The sequence below is a fragment of the Mastigoproctus giganteus genome, chromosome 12 (genome assembly GCF_048544385.1).
Source record: "Mastigoproctus giganteus isolate SK-2022 chromosome 12, ASM4854438v1, whole genome shotgun sequence".
Taxonomy (NCBI): Eukaryota; Metazoa; Arthropoda; class Arachnida; order Uropygi; family Thelyphonidae; genus Mastigoproctus; species Mastigoproctus giganteus.
In genome coordinates, this window is record NC_143586.1 from 14,971,816 (window position 1) to 14,991,985 (window position 20,170).

General features: G+C 37.4%; 1 protein-coding gene across 4 annotated transcripts in view; it reads left to right on the forward strand.

Moving 5' to 3' along the window:
• Positions 1-20,170, forward strand: part of LOC150076724 (splicing factor U2AF 50 kDa subunit-like) — a 221,650-nt gene that overhangs the window by 12,971 nt on the left and 188,509 nt on the right. For 3 of the 4 annotated variants that reach the window (XM_090385651.1, XM_090385648.1, XM_090385649.1), the window contains exon 3: positions 13,164-13,266. In XM_090385651.1, coding sequence (XP_090241777.1) covers positions 13,164-13,266 — 103 coding nt within the window. Of the gene's footprint in view, positions 1-13,161; positions 13,267-20,170 lie in introns of those variants that run through there. The other variant, XM_090385650.1, reaches the window with a different exon arrangement.

Here is a 20,170-nt window from a genome sequence, read left to right on the forward strand (position 1 = left end):
ATTAACAAAATTAAATTATACATGAAAATACCCACACTATGGCTCCGCATAGGTCATAGTGATCTAACACACTTTTCTCTGCTGAGGGCAGATGTGTGAGAATTGTAAAACTGTTTTGCCATTTATTGTGTTTTTATTGAATGTTCTATGTTTAGAGATGCAAGCCTTTTATGTTTTACCACTTTTAATAATTTTGCTGACCTGCGTACACTCCCACAGATTTTAGATGACAGGCAATTGTCTGGTATTTTTAACTTTCTTTCCTCTATTATTCTCCGTAGCCAGGTGGGAAGGAGCAGCAGTGCGTAGCACACGCTTCTTGATTAGACTGGGGTTCGAGCCCGTCACCACCAAATATGGAGGATGCGGAAAGGTCAGGGAATGACCACCGCATATCCTGGAGCAATATGGCCTTAGTTGATAATGCTCCTGAAAACCAAAAACAACACAACAACTCATAATACCATATTGCTCCAATTTGTATAGTAGTCTTCCATGCACAACAGTGTCAAATGCTTTCCTGAAATCAAAGTATATGATTTTAAAATTATTTTTTGCATCCAGTTCCTTTGTAACTACATCATATCAAATGTATCCAATCAAAATTGTCAGACAATACTTTCCCTTAACAAACCCTTACTGCAGTCTTATCTAGATGATCCTGCAATGCATCTTTAACAAGTGACTCCATTAATTTTTTCCGGAACAGAAGTTAAACTAACTGGTCTGTAATTACTCCAGTCACCCTTAGATCCTCTTTTTTGAATTGGGGATACATTTGCACATCTCCAGCCTGTGGGGACTTCCCCTGAGTCCAAGAGTTCTCCCATAATTATGTCTAAGGGTTTGCTTACATCTTTTGCCGCCTCCTTTAATATAACTGGATAGATCCCACTCACGCCAGGTGCTTTTCTTATGTTCAACAATTTCTCTTGCACTTTGCTCTCAGTTATTACAAAATCATTAAGAACCTACCCTGTTTGATAAACTTCTGGCATTTTTCTCCCTTAACTCCTCGTGTGAATGTAGATGCAAAATATGCATTCAGATTATCAGCTATCTGAGCAAAATCATCAACAGTCGAACCATCGATATCAAGTGGACCAATCTGATTCATCCTCTTCTTTCTAGAGTTTATATAAGTAAAGAAGTCCTTGCTGTTTTTCTTAGCATCCTTTGCCAAAGATTTCTTGTAATCTGCCTTCGCTTGCCTAACCTTTGTGACTTGATTACCTACTAGCTTATATCTGCTATAGGCTTCTGTGTCATCTAATAATTTATATGCATTCCATGCATGTTTCTTCTCTACGACGAATCTCATTATCTCATCTGACCTCCATTTAGGCCTAAACCTTGAAGAATATTTCTTAATCGGTATGAAAAGCCTAGTAGCTTCCACAATTAGTTCCTTGAATCCTTCCCACTTAGAATTTGCTGTTGGTGACATCATCAGTTGGTCCCACTGTACAGAATTTAAAAACTGTATGAGATGACTGTAGTCACCTTTATGGAAGCAAAAACTTTCCCTTTATCCCTGATGATAATTATATCTTTAAATAAATCCCACATCAGAACACTGATCACTGCCACCTAGTGGTTCCTTAATCTGCAAATTCTTTATACACGAATAAGCACTGCTTATTACTAGATAAAGATTATTACCCTCTCTAGTTGCCTCTCGAACATACATGCTGCTGCTGCTGCAGAAAATAATCATCCAATAAATTCACAAGTGTCTTTGCTTATGTGTGAGTTACCAATCCACAAGTTCCAGTCAATATCTGGGAAGTTAAAATTCCCCATTATAACACAATCTGATTTACTGGCCCATTCTATTTCTCTGTACAATTGATGTACTTATTAGAGTCATTAGGCCTATAATACACTCCTACTTTTGTTTTTGCTTTCCCATTGCTTAAGTCACACCAGACTAACTCAACATTGCACTGTCCATCTTTGTCAACTGGATGCACTTCCTTAGATTTTGTTTCTTAATTAACAGCATACAAACATTAGTACTTAAATTTATGCACATGGCGATACATAATTTAAATTTAGATGAATGGTTTTTCATTTATACCTCTTGTGGATTTAAGCTTAAAATACAGTGAAACTTTCCCTATTTATATAACACTGAACAACAAATTTTGGGTCATATCTTGTTATGAGCATGAAAGTAAATTTAATTTGTAGCTTTTGGGGTGCAAAACACAGAAATAGTTTATTTATTTATTTTTTTATTATTTTTATATATATATATATATATATATATATATATATATATTTATATAAGGTATTTTTTATTTATATGGCAGTAAGTTGTAGCTTTGAACATACCTGTATCAAACACAGGACCTTCTGGGCTTTCACTTGTATTCACTTTCTGGAGCATCCCTATTCACCACCAAACAATAATCGGCTAACATGGCACTTCGCTTGCTTTTGTACCTTTGTGCCATCGCTGCGATGTCTTGATGGAATCGCTCACCATGTTCATTGCTGACGGAACCATAGTTTGGCGGGAAGAAATACAGATGTGAGTGCAAGAAATTCATCTTCAATGACATGTTGCATCCCAGTTTTTCGTAAGAAGTAAAGTGTGTTGATGTCAACCTGCTCCAGGGTTCCCCTATCTGCACGTTGCTTTCATTGTAGGTGTACCAGTTCATTGGGAAGGCCAGAGATTTAAAAGTGTGTGGATCATATAGTTGTGTAATGTTGTGTACCATTGTTCCTCTGGCCACTTAGCCGCTGGACCCCTGCTGAGGCCCAACGTTGCCTACACTTGGCCCCGTGGAGGCAGACCAGGTACCCAGTAGTCTAAGAATTTTACTCTGGCAGGTCCTGCCACCTAATTTCCTAAGATTTCAGTGGCTAGGACCTAAAAAAAAAAAAAAGTGCGCTAGGTTGGAGGCCAAAAGTCAATGGGCGAGGTTCAATTTGCACGGTTAAATTTTGACATGTAGGACATACGCTAGTGTATAGGCAGAGTGGGGAGACTAAAGTCTGGGGGATGTCAGAAGAATGGGTGCAATAGGAAGATGCTTCCAGTTAGTGACGGTGGGCAGGCCCATGCCCCACCAGGAGGAAAAGAAGGGAAGAAGTAATGAGACTTTCCACAAGCTGCCTGTAATTGCTGGATTTAACATTTCCTAGAAAACTAGTCAACATTTCAAAAAGCTTTCTATGCTGATTTCTTGCTATCACTAAAGGCACATTTGAATTGTTTGTCTTTGAAAAGTTGCATTATTTGTAGACCAATGAAAATACCTGCCTTAATCTTCTCTGTACTGCTTTGGGAATCTCTTGCAAGAACGTCAGTGCAGGACTGTTCACTTCCAAAGCCTTTACGAAATTTTTCATGAGCCTCAGTTTGATGTGGAGTGGTGGAAGCAAAACTTTATTTGGATCTACCAGAGGTTCAAATGCTACATTCTTCATTCCAGATATTAATGATTTTTGTTGAGGCCAACCCCTCTTCTTATAGTGCATATCCTTGGCACGACTATCCCACTCACAGAGAAATCAACAATACTTAGTGTAACCCAGTGGTGGCCAACCTTTTACATACCATGCGCCAATTTTGTCACATACGAGTTCAGATGCGCCATACAAATCAAGCACCTTTTCTACCGTCTTACGTTCACGGGGTTGGAAAATAGGGATAGGGGTAGGATCTGCTTCGCTTAGGGGAGGAAAAAGAATAACTCAAACATGCAACTAAATTAAATAATGTACGCCAGTTCAAAAGACATGTATATTGGAGCACCAATCTACAATAGTGAGAGATGATCTCTTGGACGAGAGGACGACCACTGTCGTGGAACCCGCTGATGGTGCTACAGCTGCCGGAGAGTCTCGTTTGGGGAAGATAGCTCTGTACCACAGTTGTTGGATGTGATGAGAGAGAGAGAGAGCTCTGAGCGAGATGGAGCACCGAGAGCGAGATCAGGTTGGAACTTGGAGTCGTCTGTTCTCTCTGCTTGCTAGAAGGAGTCCAGGCATATCCTTAATAACCTTTTTAATAAAAGTATGTTTATGAACATAATTAACATTTTTAAATGATTTAATTATTGTATGTAAAGCAATTTCTATTACAGCACATAAACATTACTTACCATTAATGAGACTTTTGAGCCTGTTTGGATTTCGTCAGTCTTTCAATGTTTGGTGTTAAATTTGTTACTGAGAGCATCAGAGAATTCTTCAAATTTGAATCAGTCATTCGCAACCTCGTTTTGCTTTTGATCAATTTCATGGATGAAAATGCTTGTTCACATCTGTATGTAAGGAGGCTTATATAATTTTTTGCAAATTTTCTTAGTTCTGGGAAATGTTCACAGGGTAATGAACGTCAGAAATTAATCATGTCAGAAGCATTTTGATCTGAAAAAAGCTCATCAAATTTCATTTTTAATAATGAATTTGTTTTTAAATCAATAAGTTCCATTTGTATATTACTAGGCATTTCAATTATGTTTTGTTCACTAAGTAAAAATGGGTTTATGAATGTGAGCATGTAGTTTTCTTCTTTAGTCAAATCATGAAAACAACTTTCAAATGACACTTGCAATAACTTGATTTTTTCAAGATATTTGGTCCAATTGCTATCATCCACAGCACATTCATTCTTCTCTTTCAAGTGTGGAAATTGACTTAAATCCTGATTTTCTAACTGAGAGATGAACAGTTTTAATTTAATTTTAAATGAATTGATGCTATTTACTAAGCTAGAAAATAATTTATTCGTGCCTTGTAGTTTCGAATTTAGATCATTGAGATGACCAGTAACATCAACTAAAAATGCCAAATCAAATAGCCAGTTGTTATCTAATAATAAGGTTCTTTCATCAGGTAGTTCATTTTCCTGTTCTAAAAAATTATAAACAGCATTTTTCAATTTCCAAAATCTACTCAGAACCTGTCCTCCAGAAAGCCAGCCCACCTCACAATGAAGGACAAGTTCACCATATTCCAAATCTAACAACTCACAATATTCTCTGAATTCTCGTCTGTTTAATGCTCTTGCTCTAATTTTATTCACAAATTTCACAACTGGTAACATAACTTGCTGCATATTTAAAGTTTTTTCACACAGTGCCTCTTGGTGTATGATGAGTGATATTTTAGTACAGGACGATTTAAAAAATTTTCAAGCAAAGTTGTAGTGCCATTGGCTTTACCTATCATTGACGGTGCTCCGTCAGTACACACACTGATGAGTTTACTATAATCTAATTTTAGATTTTCTAGGCATGATTTTACTTTTTCAAATATGTCTGATCCTCTTGTTTTACCATGCAATGACTCCAGACTGGCAAGTTCTTAAGACATTAAAATTACCATCAATTCCTCTTATAAAAATTCTTAACTGGGCTACACCACACCACATATGTCCTTTGATTCATCCAAAGCTAGAGAAAAGAAAGTACAAGAATAGACAAGATCTTCCAGTTGCTGAGATACATCCTGAGAGAGAGTTCCTCGATACGTCTCGTAATCGTCTGCCTTGATATAGCAATTTCGTCTGCTTTCCTTTCAATACCTTTATTATCAAGATGGTGTGCAAATATTTGGAGACAAGGCTTAACAATTTCTTCTCCGTCAGAAAAAGGTTTCTTTCTTTTTCGCCAATACTAAAGCAATTTCATAGGACGCTTCTATCATCGCCAAGTCTTCATAACTTACTTTAGCAAATATATTTTGTCTTCTTCTGATTTCGTAGGCCTCTGTAGCCAGGTGGGAAGGAGGAGCAGTGCGTAGCACCTGCTTCTTGATTAGACCGGGGTTCGAGCCCGTCACCACCAAATACGGAGGATGCGGAAAGGTCAGGGAATCACCACCGCATATTCCCGGAGCAATATGGCCTTAGTTGCTAATGCTCCTAAAAACCAAATAACTAACTAACTATCTTCTGATTTCTTCCTTTTTATTAGTCACATTCTTTTCGTAGCTCAGACCCAAGAACGAGCTTCATTTTTCCTTCTATGTTAGTCTGATGCTGTGATTTATAGTGTCTATTAAGATCATGTCTTTTATTATGTGAAAGAGTACTTTAACAAACAATGCAAAACAGTTTTCTTGATGAACTTGCTATAAATAACAACTCATTTTCCCACTGTTCGTTAAATTCACGTTTAGTATCACTTTCTGCTTTTTTTTTGCTCATTTTATTTTGTACTGTGGTGGATAGAAGGAATAAAAAAAAAAATAAATAAAACAGAAAAGTACAAAACTCTAGAAGTCTAAATGTTGAAAAAGAACAAACAGATCACAAGTATGTATGTCGTATCACAGAATATCAATTGTAAACTGTCGAAAAATTTCGACGAACTGATGAGCAGGCGCGACCGGGGGGAGCTCCCTCCACTATTTCTTGAGTTGGCAAAATGCGATTGATGGAAATTTCTCGTAGATGAAAATACCTCAAATTTATTATTTCACTGTTTCCTTTTAACTTGAAAGACTTCCGACAAAGGATCTATTTGTATATTCTCAGTCAGTCCCCTGAAAAAGTCACGTATTGCATTTATTTTCCCACTTGCGCATAGAGTCGGGTGCCGGAAGCAACGGCCGTACAAAAGAATGGACGACTAGGTGCTCGATATATTTTCATAGCCATAGAACATTTGATGGTCAAAATTCAGAAATGCATTTTTTTGGAGACTTTAATTAAATTGAGGGAATTGACATGTTTATGTGCGTGTAAGTGGAAAGAAGGTGGTAAGTGTCTTAAGCCATATGCGGAAGGACCTGAAATGAAAGGAAATAGAACCAAAGAATCGGCAATATGGGCTTTGGGTACTTGAGAAATTTTATGATGAAATGTGCCACTTGTAATCTTCCAAAGCGCCACGTTTCGCGCTTGTGCCATAGGTTGGCCACCCCTGGTGTAACCTTTATGTAGTCCTAATAAAATGGCAATTTCCTTTAAATCACCACATATCTGCCACTCATACTTCTGATAGTGTACACCTAAAAGGATGTTCTCCCTGTTTGCACATATCTTTTTTGTGGATGGTATACGCAAGAGGTATTGAAGGCAGCATATTTCCATTGTGTAATTACACAGCCTTAAGGCTAACATTAGAAGCATCTATAAATAGTCGCCATTCATTGGGAATGTGTCTCATGTTCATTGCTGCCATTACACCATCAACATCTTTACAAACAGTGAGTTCGCCTTCTGTTTGATAGAATTTATCATAGTTTTTATTTTGTGTACTTTTCGTACAATATCACAGAATGATCTAGAAGATTCCACTGTTGTTACCTCGAGGCCAAAAGTTCTACCTTATTCTTTGGCAGTTTGAGATCCCTGATGATGTCATTAAGCTCACTTTCTGTGATCTTATGTGGTTCAGAAGGATAACTGTTTAGACAAAATAGTGGGTCCTTTGATGTAGATGGCTGCCATACTTTATCGTGTATATCAAGTTGATGTTCATCAGTGTCTTCATATTCATCAGAGTAAATGTTCAGGTGGTTCAAGAATAGGTAGTACTTCATTGTGAGGCACAGAATGAATTTCAGATGGTATATTTGGGTACGCCACTGTCCACTTTTTCTTCATTGTCATCCCTTTTCTTAGGAGGCACCATATAGAAGTAAGAGTCTGTGACATGAATTGTTGGCTCCCTCCATATCATGGGCACTGCAAAAGACATAAAACACCCCTTTCGATTCACCCAGGCGCACTATAGCCATAGCAGCTAATGCACCAATAAACAACCATACCACACACACACACACATCGATTCACCCACGCATTGAGTTTTGGTGAATAGGTAATGCAGCATATGTGTGAAGCCCAGTTCTTGTTCTGGTCACCTACTTTATACCCAAAATACAAGAAGTAAAAGGGTGTAAAGGCCTTTTTTATGGCTCGAGTTAAGGGGTGCTTTCTTGAACCTAATATGACTTCATATACGTAACAAAGCCATCTGGACTATTCAAACAACTATGGGGCATTAATCTTACATGACACAAATCGTGCAAAAGTAGGAATCTCACAGAGAACAACTGTTAACTGAGAACAAATCACTTGAATATCTAGCTGTATTTGAGAATTACTGCAACAGAGCTTGAAGACTCATTTGAGGCGATAGCAACTTATCTCGTGATGCAGCGCGAGGCTACAGTTGCCGATCACATGATAAGAGCAATGGTACTGAAACTGTGGTGGTGGTACTGAAACTGTGGTGTTGTCATGCATTTTGCCAAGACCTGTAGTTAATGTAGACCTGTAGTACTAGAGTAACTTGCTAATATGAGACCCCAACTGTAATTTGAAAACAAGAGCTAATCGACAAATTTTAATGTGATTTTTGTGTTCAGCAGCATGAAATTAGTTAAGATCGGGTATATTCAGTTTTGTAACATTTTTATGTTGACCAGTGTAATTAGGGAGTCTAAAACACTGATAGAACTGATATTTGGGTGGCACTCAAGTCACTTGGACCCAATTTCGGCAAAGTCCAGATGGTCTGTGACAGCCAAATCCTCTGCTTGCACCTTCATGATGTTGGGACTGTTAGTAATCCTGGGTATAACCTCCATGCACAAGTACATGGTGGGTCACCACCCAGGTGTGAACTGACGTAAGCAGGGGTCGAGGTGTGGTGCCCACACCACACGGAGGATGCTGCCTCTCCGTGTTACCAGGCAGTACTAGGTGGTAGATGACTCTCATCAACCGGTGCAATACCACCACTTTGCTTATTGGAGGCTTGAAGTGGTGGAATCCATGTTTAGTCTCTAGAGCTATGTTCCGGTCAATCCTTCCCTATCTCTTCCATCATGCAGTATGATTGATGACTTTTGAGGTTATGATGAACATCGTGGCGAGATCCAATATTCCTTACACTTCGAGGGTACAGCTCTAAAACGGTGTTTGCAGGCCGGCCGCTAGTAGTACACCGGACCAAACCTATTGGTAACTCTCTAGGAGGCTTCCAGATCAGCTAGTGTATAATCTTGCTACCTCTACTGTGCCAGATAGTGAATGGAGGGAGTCCGAGTAGTGTGTATGTGGGGAGCATTGTCGAGGCCATGTTATGTCAAGGATCTGGGTATATTCTTACCACGTGTACGCCATATCCAAAAATTTCATTACTTCATACAGCATGTCCCACCCACTTTTTCCTACTATTGAATACACCAGAATTGTCAAACTAATAGAGCAAGCTTATCTGTGAAAAGATCTAAACATCCCAAGCACTTCCTAATTAATTTCACAAATACACGTGGTCTCAATTCTAATCTCAACGATGTCCATTTCCACTTGCAGTCTGCCAAACCCCATGTATTTTTTCTGACAAAATCTCAGTTATTGGTTGATTCAACTACTGCTCATCTCAGATGCCCAAATTATTTGCTGTATGATTTCTTTCGCCTCAAAGGTGGTACTTGTGCATATGTCCGTTCTGATATTTCCTGTAAGAGACTTGGCAATTTGGAATCTCCTCTCTTTGATCTTCTCTGGCTTAAAATCTCTGTACCTCATTGTGTCAAATTCATCTGTTGTCTCTACCGTTCTCCCAACTCCACTAATCACTTGGAGCTCTTTGACTTCCTCTCTTTGCAACTTAACTTTCTCCAGTCCAACTTTCCTAACAGTGATGTAATTTTCCTTGGTGATTTTAATGTTCACAACTCCAGCTGGCTTCCGTTTTCTAGTCACACCGACCCAGCTTTTGCAATTACTAATGACCTAGCACAGATTGTTCATTTACCTACAAGAATATCGGACAATCCTAATCATACAGCCAATACGCTTGATCTTTTTCTCACGAACAACCCTTCTAAGTACACGGTTGAAGTGAGAGGTCCTTTAGGCACTTCAGATCGCAACTTGGTGATTGTCTCTTCTCCAATGGAACCTTTATCTCATGGCTATTCCCAACTTCGTGTTGTTTGGCATTACAAGAATTCAAAATGGGATGACCTGCAAGACTTCTTTTCTTCTTTTTCATGGTCGGATTACTGTTTCAAAACTTCTGATGTCAACGTCTGCTCAGATCGTGTCAGTGAAATTATTCTTGCAGGAATGGAATCCTTTATCCGACTCTCCACTTTAAAATCTCGTCCTTTATCTAAACCTTGGTTTTCCAATAAATGCGCTAAGGCTGTTCAAGAGAAGAATGTTGCATATCATAATTGGCTTGTTTCTAATTCTTCAGTTTCCTTTTCTGCCCACACCAAAGCTTGCAACAATTGTAAAGCAGTTATTAATCAGTCCAAACTAGAATTTGAACAGGCTAAGAGTAGAAAACTTGCTTCTTGCCCTAATGGTAGCTGAGCATTCTGGTCTCTTGCCAAAGCTATTGGCTGCAACTTTTGCCCATCTCTGCTCCCACCTCTGTCCAAACCAGTTGGTTCTGTTGTCACTTCAGCCAAGGATAAAGCTGACCTGCTAGCATCCCATTTTTCCTCCAACTCTTGTATTAATTATCTTGGTAAAACATCTCCCACCATTCCCAACATGCTCCATTCAATGCCTCCTATGGTCTTCTGTCAAAAGGATATCAGAAGGATTTTGATGAATCTCGATGCTAAGAAAGCTCCAGATCCTGATGGTATTTCGCCGACCGGGCTAGCCGGGTGGGTAAAGTGCCTGCCTGGCAACCCAAAGGTCGCAGGTTCGATTCCCGCCTCGGACTTGGATCAAAGTACTGCAAAAATCTTGGGAGGTGCATTTGGCCACAGAAGCCTATGCGCCAACAACTACCAAAAAAAAAAAAAAAAAAAATACCTGATGGCATTTCTCCACTTGTTCTCAAAACCTGTGCTCCTGAACTTACTCCTATTCTTTGCCGCCTTTTTTCACTTTCTTATTCCAAAGGTGTTTTTCCTTCTGCTTGGAAATTTGCTCATATCCAGCCAGTTCCTAAAAAGGATGACAAATCCCTCCCATCCAATTATCGTCCCATTGCAATTACTTCTACTCTTTCTAAAGTAATGGAGAAATCAATTAACCGCCAACTCTTAAACTACCTAGAAACCTTTTGTCTGCTAAACGATCGCCAGTATGGATTCCGTCAGTGTCGATCCACTGGTGATATTCTGGCTTATGTTACCCATTTATGGACTAATTCAATGGAAAGGTTCGGTGAAACATGAGTAGTTGCTCTTGACATCTCAAAGGCTTTTGATCGTGTTTGGCATAAAGGTCTTCTAAACAAGCTTCCATCTTATGGTTTGCCAACCGTTTTTAGTAATTGGTTATCCAGTTTTCTCGCTAATCGCTCACCGAGGGTGATGGTAGATGGCTCTCTGTCTTCTAACTTCTCCACTAATGCCGGTGTCCCCCAAGGTTCAGTTCTTTCCCCCACTATTTTCCTCTTTTATATTAATGACCTTCTTCCATTGACTGGAAATCCTATCCATAGTTTTGCCGATGATAGCACACTGCATTCCACTTTCCATTTTGAGAAAACATTGTCCTGCTCAATCAGCTTCAACTTCTCGAAAATCTGCTACCAATTCCTTAAATGCCAATCTTCAGGTAATTCTCCAGTGGGGCAAAGACAACTTAGTTGATTTCAACCCTTCTAAAACTCAGTCTTGTCTTATATCTCGCAAAAAGGATTCTTCTGCTCCTATGCTTATCTTTAGTGACATTCCGATTTCTAGGCAAAATGATATATCTCTTTTGGGGATTACCCTGACTTGTAATCTCTCTTGGCACAAGCACATTACAAATATTGCTTCCTCTGCATCTAAAAAAACTTGGTTTTCTCTTTCGCTCTCGCCTTTACTTTTCTTCCAAACAGCTGCTCACTCTGTATAAATCGCAAATCCGCCCAGCCATGGAATATTGTTCCCACATCTGGGGTGGTGCCCCCAAAACCTCTCTCAGGCTTCTTGATTCCATTCAGAAGAGGGCAGTTAGGTTAATTAATGATTCATCTCTAACAGAGTCTCTCCACTCGCTTTCTCATAGACGTACTGTTTCTGCTGCATGCCTCTTCTACAGATACTTCCATAGGCACTGTTCTTCTGAATTGCCTTCTATAATTCCCTCTCTCTCTTTCAAAACAGTCCGAACACGTGCCGCCACAAGCCAACATCCATTTACTGTCCAACTTCAAACCCACAGAACCAACTTTTCATCTTCCTCATTTATTCATTCAACTGCCGTTTTCTGGAACAACCTTCCTTCATACGTATTTCTTGAAAATTACAATCTACAGAAGTTCAAGTCCAATGTCAACAAATATCTTCTTTCATCTTCTCAACCTCCAACCCAAGAACGGTACTAAGTACTATAGGTTCTAATACCTCTTGTGTTTGGGGTTCACATAAAAAAAAAGAAAAAATAAAAGCACATGCTAAAAGAATTTCATGTAGATACTGTTAAATACCAATGTTATAAGTTTTGTGTTTCAATATTTCACTACTGGGTACCTTTTCTTTTAGAAAAGTTTGTCCAGATTTTAAATGTTTTAAAGAAGTTCTGTGTTATTCTTTGATATTTTGCAATCCCTCACTCCCAGAGTATTTAATAAAAGGTTTAAAAAAAACTAGGTCTCCGTAGCCGAGTGGTTAGGAGTGAGAGTGCAGTAGCATGCGCACTTTGAGTAGACCAGGGTTCAAGCCCCTGACTGTTAAATACGGTCAATCTGCCAACCCGCACTGGACCAGCGTGGCAGTTTATGGTCCATTTCCCTCAGCATGAATTGTTGAGGTGGCTTCCATCCTGCAGTGGGTTGATAATGGCTGCAGTTTTTTTTTTATCAAAAAAAAAAAAAAAAACTATTCACATTGGTAAAAATATTTTAAAAGTTCAAGGCTTTAAATTTACATGACAGTTTTAAAGGAAATACTGTACTGCCAACTGAACACTTAATTAGTAATAACCAGGCTATTAGAATTACATCTGTAAGTGGTAATTTTTTTTTTCCAGAACAAAATTAAACCCTTCAGTAAGTTGATTTACATTTCTACATAAAACAAATAGGAAAGCTTATATTTCAGTAGTAACTGCACCAGAAAATTATAATGTACTATAACTTTTCTTTTAACATGGGATAGCATGGTGGAAATTTGATCGAACTTGTTACTCTACTTGTTACTTAATCTAGCATGGGGGATTGCAGTTCATTATGTTTATTTAATTTTGTATTGATAGTAAATATTATGTCTCATGATGTCTCTTTTAGATAAGAACAGGAGACAAAGAAGGAGCCGAAGAAGTTATTCAAGGTCTAGGTCACGTAGTAGGGAGAGGCAAAGTAGAAAGGGTTGGACAAGAGATCGGAGGAGGTATTTCCTTTAAAAAATTTTTAATGCACTAATATGTATATGCATAATTTTAATTGATATGTTCATAAACATAAATATGAAATTAAATAGCTTATTTTTTTTGCAATTTATATATATGTTTTGTCGTTGCATTCTACCACAGTCTGTTTTGATACTGTAAAAAGGTGAATGAGGGTGCAAGTTAAGAAATGATCTCTTAGGCCAAGAACATTGATGTTCCCCAATGAGTGTTTTTTGCCATTCAGTCATCTGAACACAGTAACATTACAAGCAAACATCATGCTATTGATTGGCAGATACTGGCTTTGAATGCATTGTCTATCATTGATTCTGTAATACTAGAAAGAAGTTTATGGAATGATAAGTTGTTATCATTCCATAAACTTCTGGTTAGATGGTTTTTTGAAGAATATCTAGAGTTTTGTTTTTAATCAAAGTGCCAGCAAAATTGGGCAACTGGTGTCATGGTTATTTCCTTCAATATTAAAGGAATTATTATGGCTAAATACATCCTGCCAAATCAATCTGTCAATCAAACATAGCAGATTGAAGTTTTGACAAACTATGTGAAAAAAAATTTGAAGGAAGAGACCTGAATTGTGGAAGGATGGATGGGTTCTCCAGCACAGGACATGTTCTCTGTTTGCCAGTTTCTGGCTACAAAACAAATACTTGTGTGTGAACATGCACTCTACTCACCACACCTAGCTCCTTGTGACTTTTTTCTCTTCCCTAAACTGAAAAGTGTATTGAAGGGAACCCATTTTTAGTCTATTGAAGATTTTCAGAAAAAATGATGACTTCCAGAAACGTTTCTGTGCTTGGAAGAAATGTATGGAACAGTGTGTGGCAGCTCAATGCAGTTATTTTGAAGGGAATAACTTGTATGGTATGAAATATTTCATTATTTTTTGCAAGTCTTGTAATTTAATAGCCTTGCCATGTATAATCAGCATCGTTGCCATTCCTTCCTTGGTTTATTTATTTCTTTACTTAAGTATTTGTCTAATCTTTCTTTAACTTTAGATAAACTTTCACTCTCTCTACAAGAGTAGTGGAAGTTTATTCCAACAGTTGATTAAACTTTTTGTTGGATTACAGGAAAATTTTCAGACATCTATTCTGCAATTATTTCAATTTATGCTCCTTTTGCTTGAAGGGGTAAATAAACAGTCCTATGTTTTGATATGCATGTTACATATTTTTATGCTAGATTACTTTTAATAAAAGATTTATCTATTTAATATTTTTTAATTTCATCGTTTGTTTTTGCAAGTAGCATTAATTAATCTTTTTTTTTTATTTTGTACATATTATGTATAGTCATTGTATTATTAGACTAAATATTCTGTGAGGAAAACAAATGCATGCATGTATATTATTATGCATTAGAAAAACAGCTTATACTGTCAGTAGAATAGAGGAAGCATCGATGATGTGCAGATATGTGTAGTCCTTTTGTCAGAAGTGTGGAGCAGTATGTGTTATGGAAATCCACAGAAAGTTCAAGCAAGCTTATGGGAATGAAGCCGCCAGTTGTGTCACAATATTCAAGTGGTTTATAGGTTTCCCTGGTTGAACAACGGAGTTAAGTACAGGAGAGTCTGTGACTGTATAAAAGTGCACTGACTTATGTATGCAAACTAATACAATGAAACAAGTGCTTGACAGTTGATCAAATTACTAAAGATATTAGCATCTCCCATGGAATGTGCTATGCCATAGTCACAGGATTTGATCACATACCGTAACTGAGCAAAAGTCATTCCATGCTTTCTGATTGAAGAGAAAGTGGAACTGTTGTCTCTGTTTCTGGAAACATTTGCTTGAATTTGTTGAAAAGGACCTTGAGTTTATGGGTAAAATCATCGTAGGTGGTGAAACATGCATCTGTTGCTGTTATCCAGAAATTAAGTGGCAGTATGGAGAGAGTGGAGGGAGTCATAACTTGCTAAAACTAAAGAAAGTGTGTCAGATGAAATCAGATGTACAGGTCATGTTAATTTCTTTGGCAGAGACTGATTTGTCACAAAGAATTTGTGTCTAATGACCAAACTCTAAATCTGTTTTTACTCCACTGTTTTGTAACATCTACAGCAGGCTGTGTGTAATATTTAAGCAGAAAAGTGTGAGAAGGAAAAACTGGTTCATAGCTGCTAATCCTCCAGATTTTTTACTTTATTTGACTCTTTCTCACTGTTATAACAGTTCATAACATACAGTTGCTTGTCATTTTGCAACAACTTAATTTGTAATTTAAAAAAAAAAAAAGTTCTGTGAATTTCTTATTTTTGTTAATGAATATGGCCATAATAAACAACTGAGAAACAGACTTAATTCTTCAGGTTTTTAAGTGCATTAGCATATATGCATAAAGCACCTGTTGTCTTCACCATGTCTGCCCATCTGTCTGCATGTTATAATTCTTCATGAATTATTAAAATAAAAATTTTAAATTTTATTAATTAAATTAAAAATTAATTTTATATTTGGCTCTTTTTAAAAAAATATTTATCGAACCCTTCCAAATTTCATAAAAATCCTGCAATTGTTTATTATTTTCATGGCTATCATGTGGGCTATTCCTATACTGTATTGTAGCTGAAGCATTGGATATTATGTTTATTGCCTGGTGCTGATTGGAGAAATAAATGGGCAATATGTCTGATGCACAAAAACAAAATGTTCTCAGTTAGTGCACAAAAGTTGGCACGTTTTTGCTCTTTTATATATATATATATATATAGATGTAGCACAATTTTGTTTAATAGCATTCTTTGGTAGTTTTTTAAAGCACTGGATTGCACTTTGATCATGTGGCTGAAGAACTTACGTCATATTTGGTCGTAGGTACTTGACAGTGATTGCACTTAGGTCGTTTACTTGACAATGAGGGGTGCAGTTATCCACAAACAGTAAAATTTTTCTATTCTTCTCACTCATCCTGCTATCCGTTCTTCGTAGATTTGTGATGTCATCCATGCCTTTTGGTGCCATTGTGGGCAGGAGCAGCAGCGCGTAGCACACGCTTCTTGATCAGACCGGGGTTCGAGCCCGTGATCACCAAATATGGAGGATGCGGAAAGGTCAGGAAATGACCACCGCATATCCCCGGAGCAATATGGCCTTAGTTGCTAATGCTCCTAAAAACCAAATAACAACAACCATGCCTTTTGGTTTGCTCGATACATAATTGGTAATGTCTTCAAACCTTTAAAGTGTCAAGGCTTCCAGTAATTAAAAGAGGAAGCTTCTCTATGCTAGTCATATTTGCTGCTGGGAGAATGATAATCTGTTATTTGGCCTTTTTTCTGCCACTACATTTCTTGTCTTTAAATGTGTTTAATCCATTAGCAATTTAAAAGAGTCCAGTTTCATCAGAATTAACAATGTCATTGTGGTTGTATGGCAGCAAAACATTTTTTTAAACGATTTTCCTTCCACTCCTTTGTTTTTGTGAATGTCGGCTAGAAATTTAGGACTTGTCATGGCCTGTCTTTCAAAAAAAGTGCAACCATGGGCATTGACACATGGTTGCACTTTTTTTGAAAGACAGGCCATGACAAGTCCTAAATTTCTGGAATCATCCATCTGAACTAAATTCTTCTGTATCCATTCGATGCGCAAATGATTCAGCCTTAGCTTTTAAAAGATTGCCATCTATGGGAGTGTTTTTTGCATGCATTATCATTAGCCATTCCAAAAGTACCTTTTCAAGATCTGGATACTTTGTCTTTTGTGCTCGAATCCTACCCGGTGCAGAAGATTTCTCGAAACTTTCAATCTTTTTCTGATCTTTCAGATAGTAAAGAGAGTACTCTTAGGAATGCTGAACTGTTTGGTGATGTGAATCTAAAATGCACACCATTATCTATAGCTTGCAAAATCCTAATTTTATCTGCGATTGGCAAAACTATCCCCTTTCTTGGAGCCATACCAATAAACATACAACTAATGAAAGGAACTTCTAGCCGACATTCATTTTGTTACTGCACTGCGAGAAAAGAGCATGGGAAATCTTACCAAATGATTTCTCACAGTCAGGCTGCAATTACTTCAATATATTTGAAGCATCCTCATTTTTAAACATGAATATTGTAATAAAAAAGTAAAAATTCAGAATAAGAGAAAGAAATTTATGGTTGTTATGGAGAAATCCTTTTATTTTTAATGCCGTTATACTGAATGCAAAATAGCATTAGGTTAATGAGAAATTGGCCAGGACCAACCATATAGAACATTATAATTTGTTGGGACATTAAAAATAGGGTCGCTATGAAGAGCTTAGACTGTATATTGTAAGCAATTTAAAAAAACAGTTTTTGTAATTTTCTTTTTGAAATTGAATAATTTTAAATAAAATAAAAAAAAACAAAAAAACTTGGGCACTTCTCGGGTTTATGCAACTGTGTTTGTAAATAAACTCCTGCATGACTGATGGTGTAAAGATTTATTTTATTTTTATAGCAAATACCTTCTCTCCGTTGTGTTGCCTACAGTCTAGAAATGCCAAACTGCTGCCCTGTCAATCACAGTTATAAAAGACCAACAAGAGATGAGCACAGAGAGTGTGTGTGTCAGGAATGTCAAAATAGTTTGATGGGTGACAGACTGACTGTTAATATGCCACACCATTTGCTACAAATTTTGCAAGTTTTCCATACATATAAAAAAACAGCATTAATGCAGTTCCAAAGTTTTGCTGTAAAGGTAATTTGTATGCTAATACAGTCCATTTGAAGTGTTACAACTTCAAATATTTATACAGCCATGGCAGATGCTTTTTTTTTTTTTTTAATGAAAACCCCAAATATGATAGGTATCAGAACCTGTAGTACTTAGTACTGTGCATGGGGTGAAGGTTGAATAGAGGAAAGATTCTTGTTGACACGAGACTTGAATTTCTGTAGCTTTTAATTTTCAGGAAATAGGCATGAAGGAAGGTTGTACCAAAAAATGGAAGTTAACAATAAATGAGAAAGAAGAAAAGTTGGGTCTGTGAGTTTGAAGTTGGACAGCAAAAGGATGCAGACTGGTTGTGGCATGATCAGACTAGTTTGGAAGAGAGTGGGGGGGGGGGGAAATTATAGAAGCCAGTTCAGAAGAACAGTGACCATGGAAGTATCTATAGAAAAGGCATGTAGCAAAAACAGAATGTTTGAGACAGACTTTGTTATAGACACGTCATTAATTAACCTAACTTCCCACTTTTGAATGGAGTCTAGAAGCCAGAGATGTTATGGGGGGGCCCCCCACATATGGGAATAGTATTCAATGGTACCGCAGATTTGTGATTTGTACAGATTAAGTAGCTGTTTATAAGGAAAGTAATGCCGAGAGGATAGGATATAAATCCAGTTTTTTAGATGTAGAGGAAGCAATATAAGTCAGGGTTATCCCTAATGGAGATCCATAAGGTTTTTATAGAAATATAAGATAAGCATAGCAGCAAAGAATCTTTTATATGAGATATAAGACAGGACCAAGTTTTAGAAGGATTTAAATTAAGTTATCTTTGCCCCATTGAAGAATTACCTTGAGATCAGCATTAAGGAGTTGGTAGTGAATATTCGAGAAGATAAAGCTGTTTGTGAAGGGTAAGGTTTCTCAAACTGGGAAGTGGAAAGTAATGTGCATCAACAAACTATGGATAGGATTTCCAGTCAGTGGAAGAAAGTCAATGTATAAGGTGAAATGAGTGGGAGAAAGAACTGGACCTTTTCTACCAGCATTAGTGGAAAAGGAGAGAAAGAGATCTATCATTACATCAAAACTAGATACCCAATTTCAAAAAAAGTTTGCAAACCATAAGGTGGAAGCTTATGACATTTATGCCAAACAAGATCAAATGCCTTTGAAATTTCAAGAGCAACTACTCAAGTTTCATCAAACTTTTCCATTGAATTTGTCCATAGCTGGATGGCATAAGCTAGTATATCACCAGTTAGTATAAATGAATTGCACTAGTGAATCAACACTGGCAGAATCCATTCTGGAGATCGTCAATCAGGTGGAAGGTTTCTAAACAGTTTAGGAATTGGCGGTTATTGAGTTTTTCATTACTTTAGAAAGAGTAGAAGTGCATTGGGACAATAATTGGATAGAAAGGATTTGTCATCCTTTTTAAGAACTGGGTGGATATGAGAAAATTTCCAAGTACATCAGCCCTCATATAACACGTGTTTACACTACACGAATTCGATCATACACGATTTATAAATAGGAGACTGATATCTTATATAACATGAACCGAATTTGCTTATGCACGATTCGCCTTTGTGTTTACAAGAAATGGCAGTCGAACGCAGAATCACTCCAACCGAATGCAACACGATAGGAATGAAGAGAAGATTCTGAAAATGTATTTATATTTTTTATATCAGTGAAGGGGAAACACATTTCACCATAATAATGTAAAAACCACCACAATTTCTGCTATCGGTATATAATTGCAAATGCAGTTAAGATCGAGTTTATTACCAGTTTATAACAGATTCCACTAGCAGAAACGCAACTGGAAATTGTTTTATGGTAGTAACCCCTAGATGTGTGCTTTAGTAAAATGTGAGGTGTTAATAGTGTATCTCTGCCTTTACGGTGTTGTTTATTCAGTTGCTACACGCACGCAGCTTTGTTTATGTATAACAAGCGTGCCTCTTTGTTTTGTTATTGTGCTTTATTCCCTAAAAATGAGTAAAATACTTAAAAAGTGTGAAAAGGAAGCATCCTGGTGAAGACACTGCAGATTCAGAGAGAAAAAGAAAAGCAATATCGATAAACAGAGGTGGACTGGGTCAAAAATTCTTACCCGGGAAAATTTGTAGTGGCCTCATACTACAATACTAGCATTTATGGCCAAAATCACACCGGCCTCCAACCCACCATGGTTTCCTCGGTAAGGCTT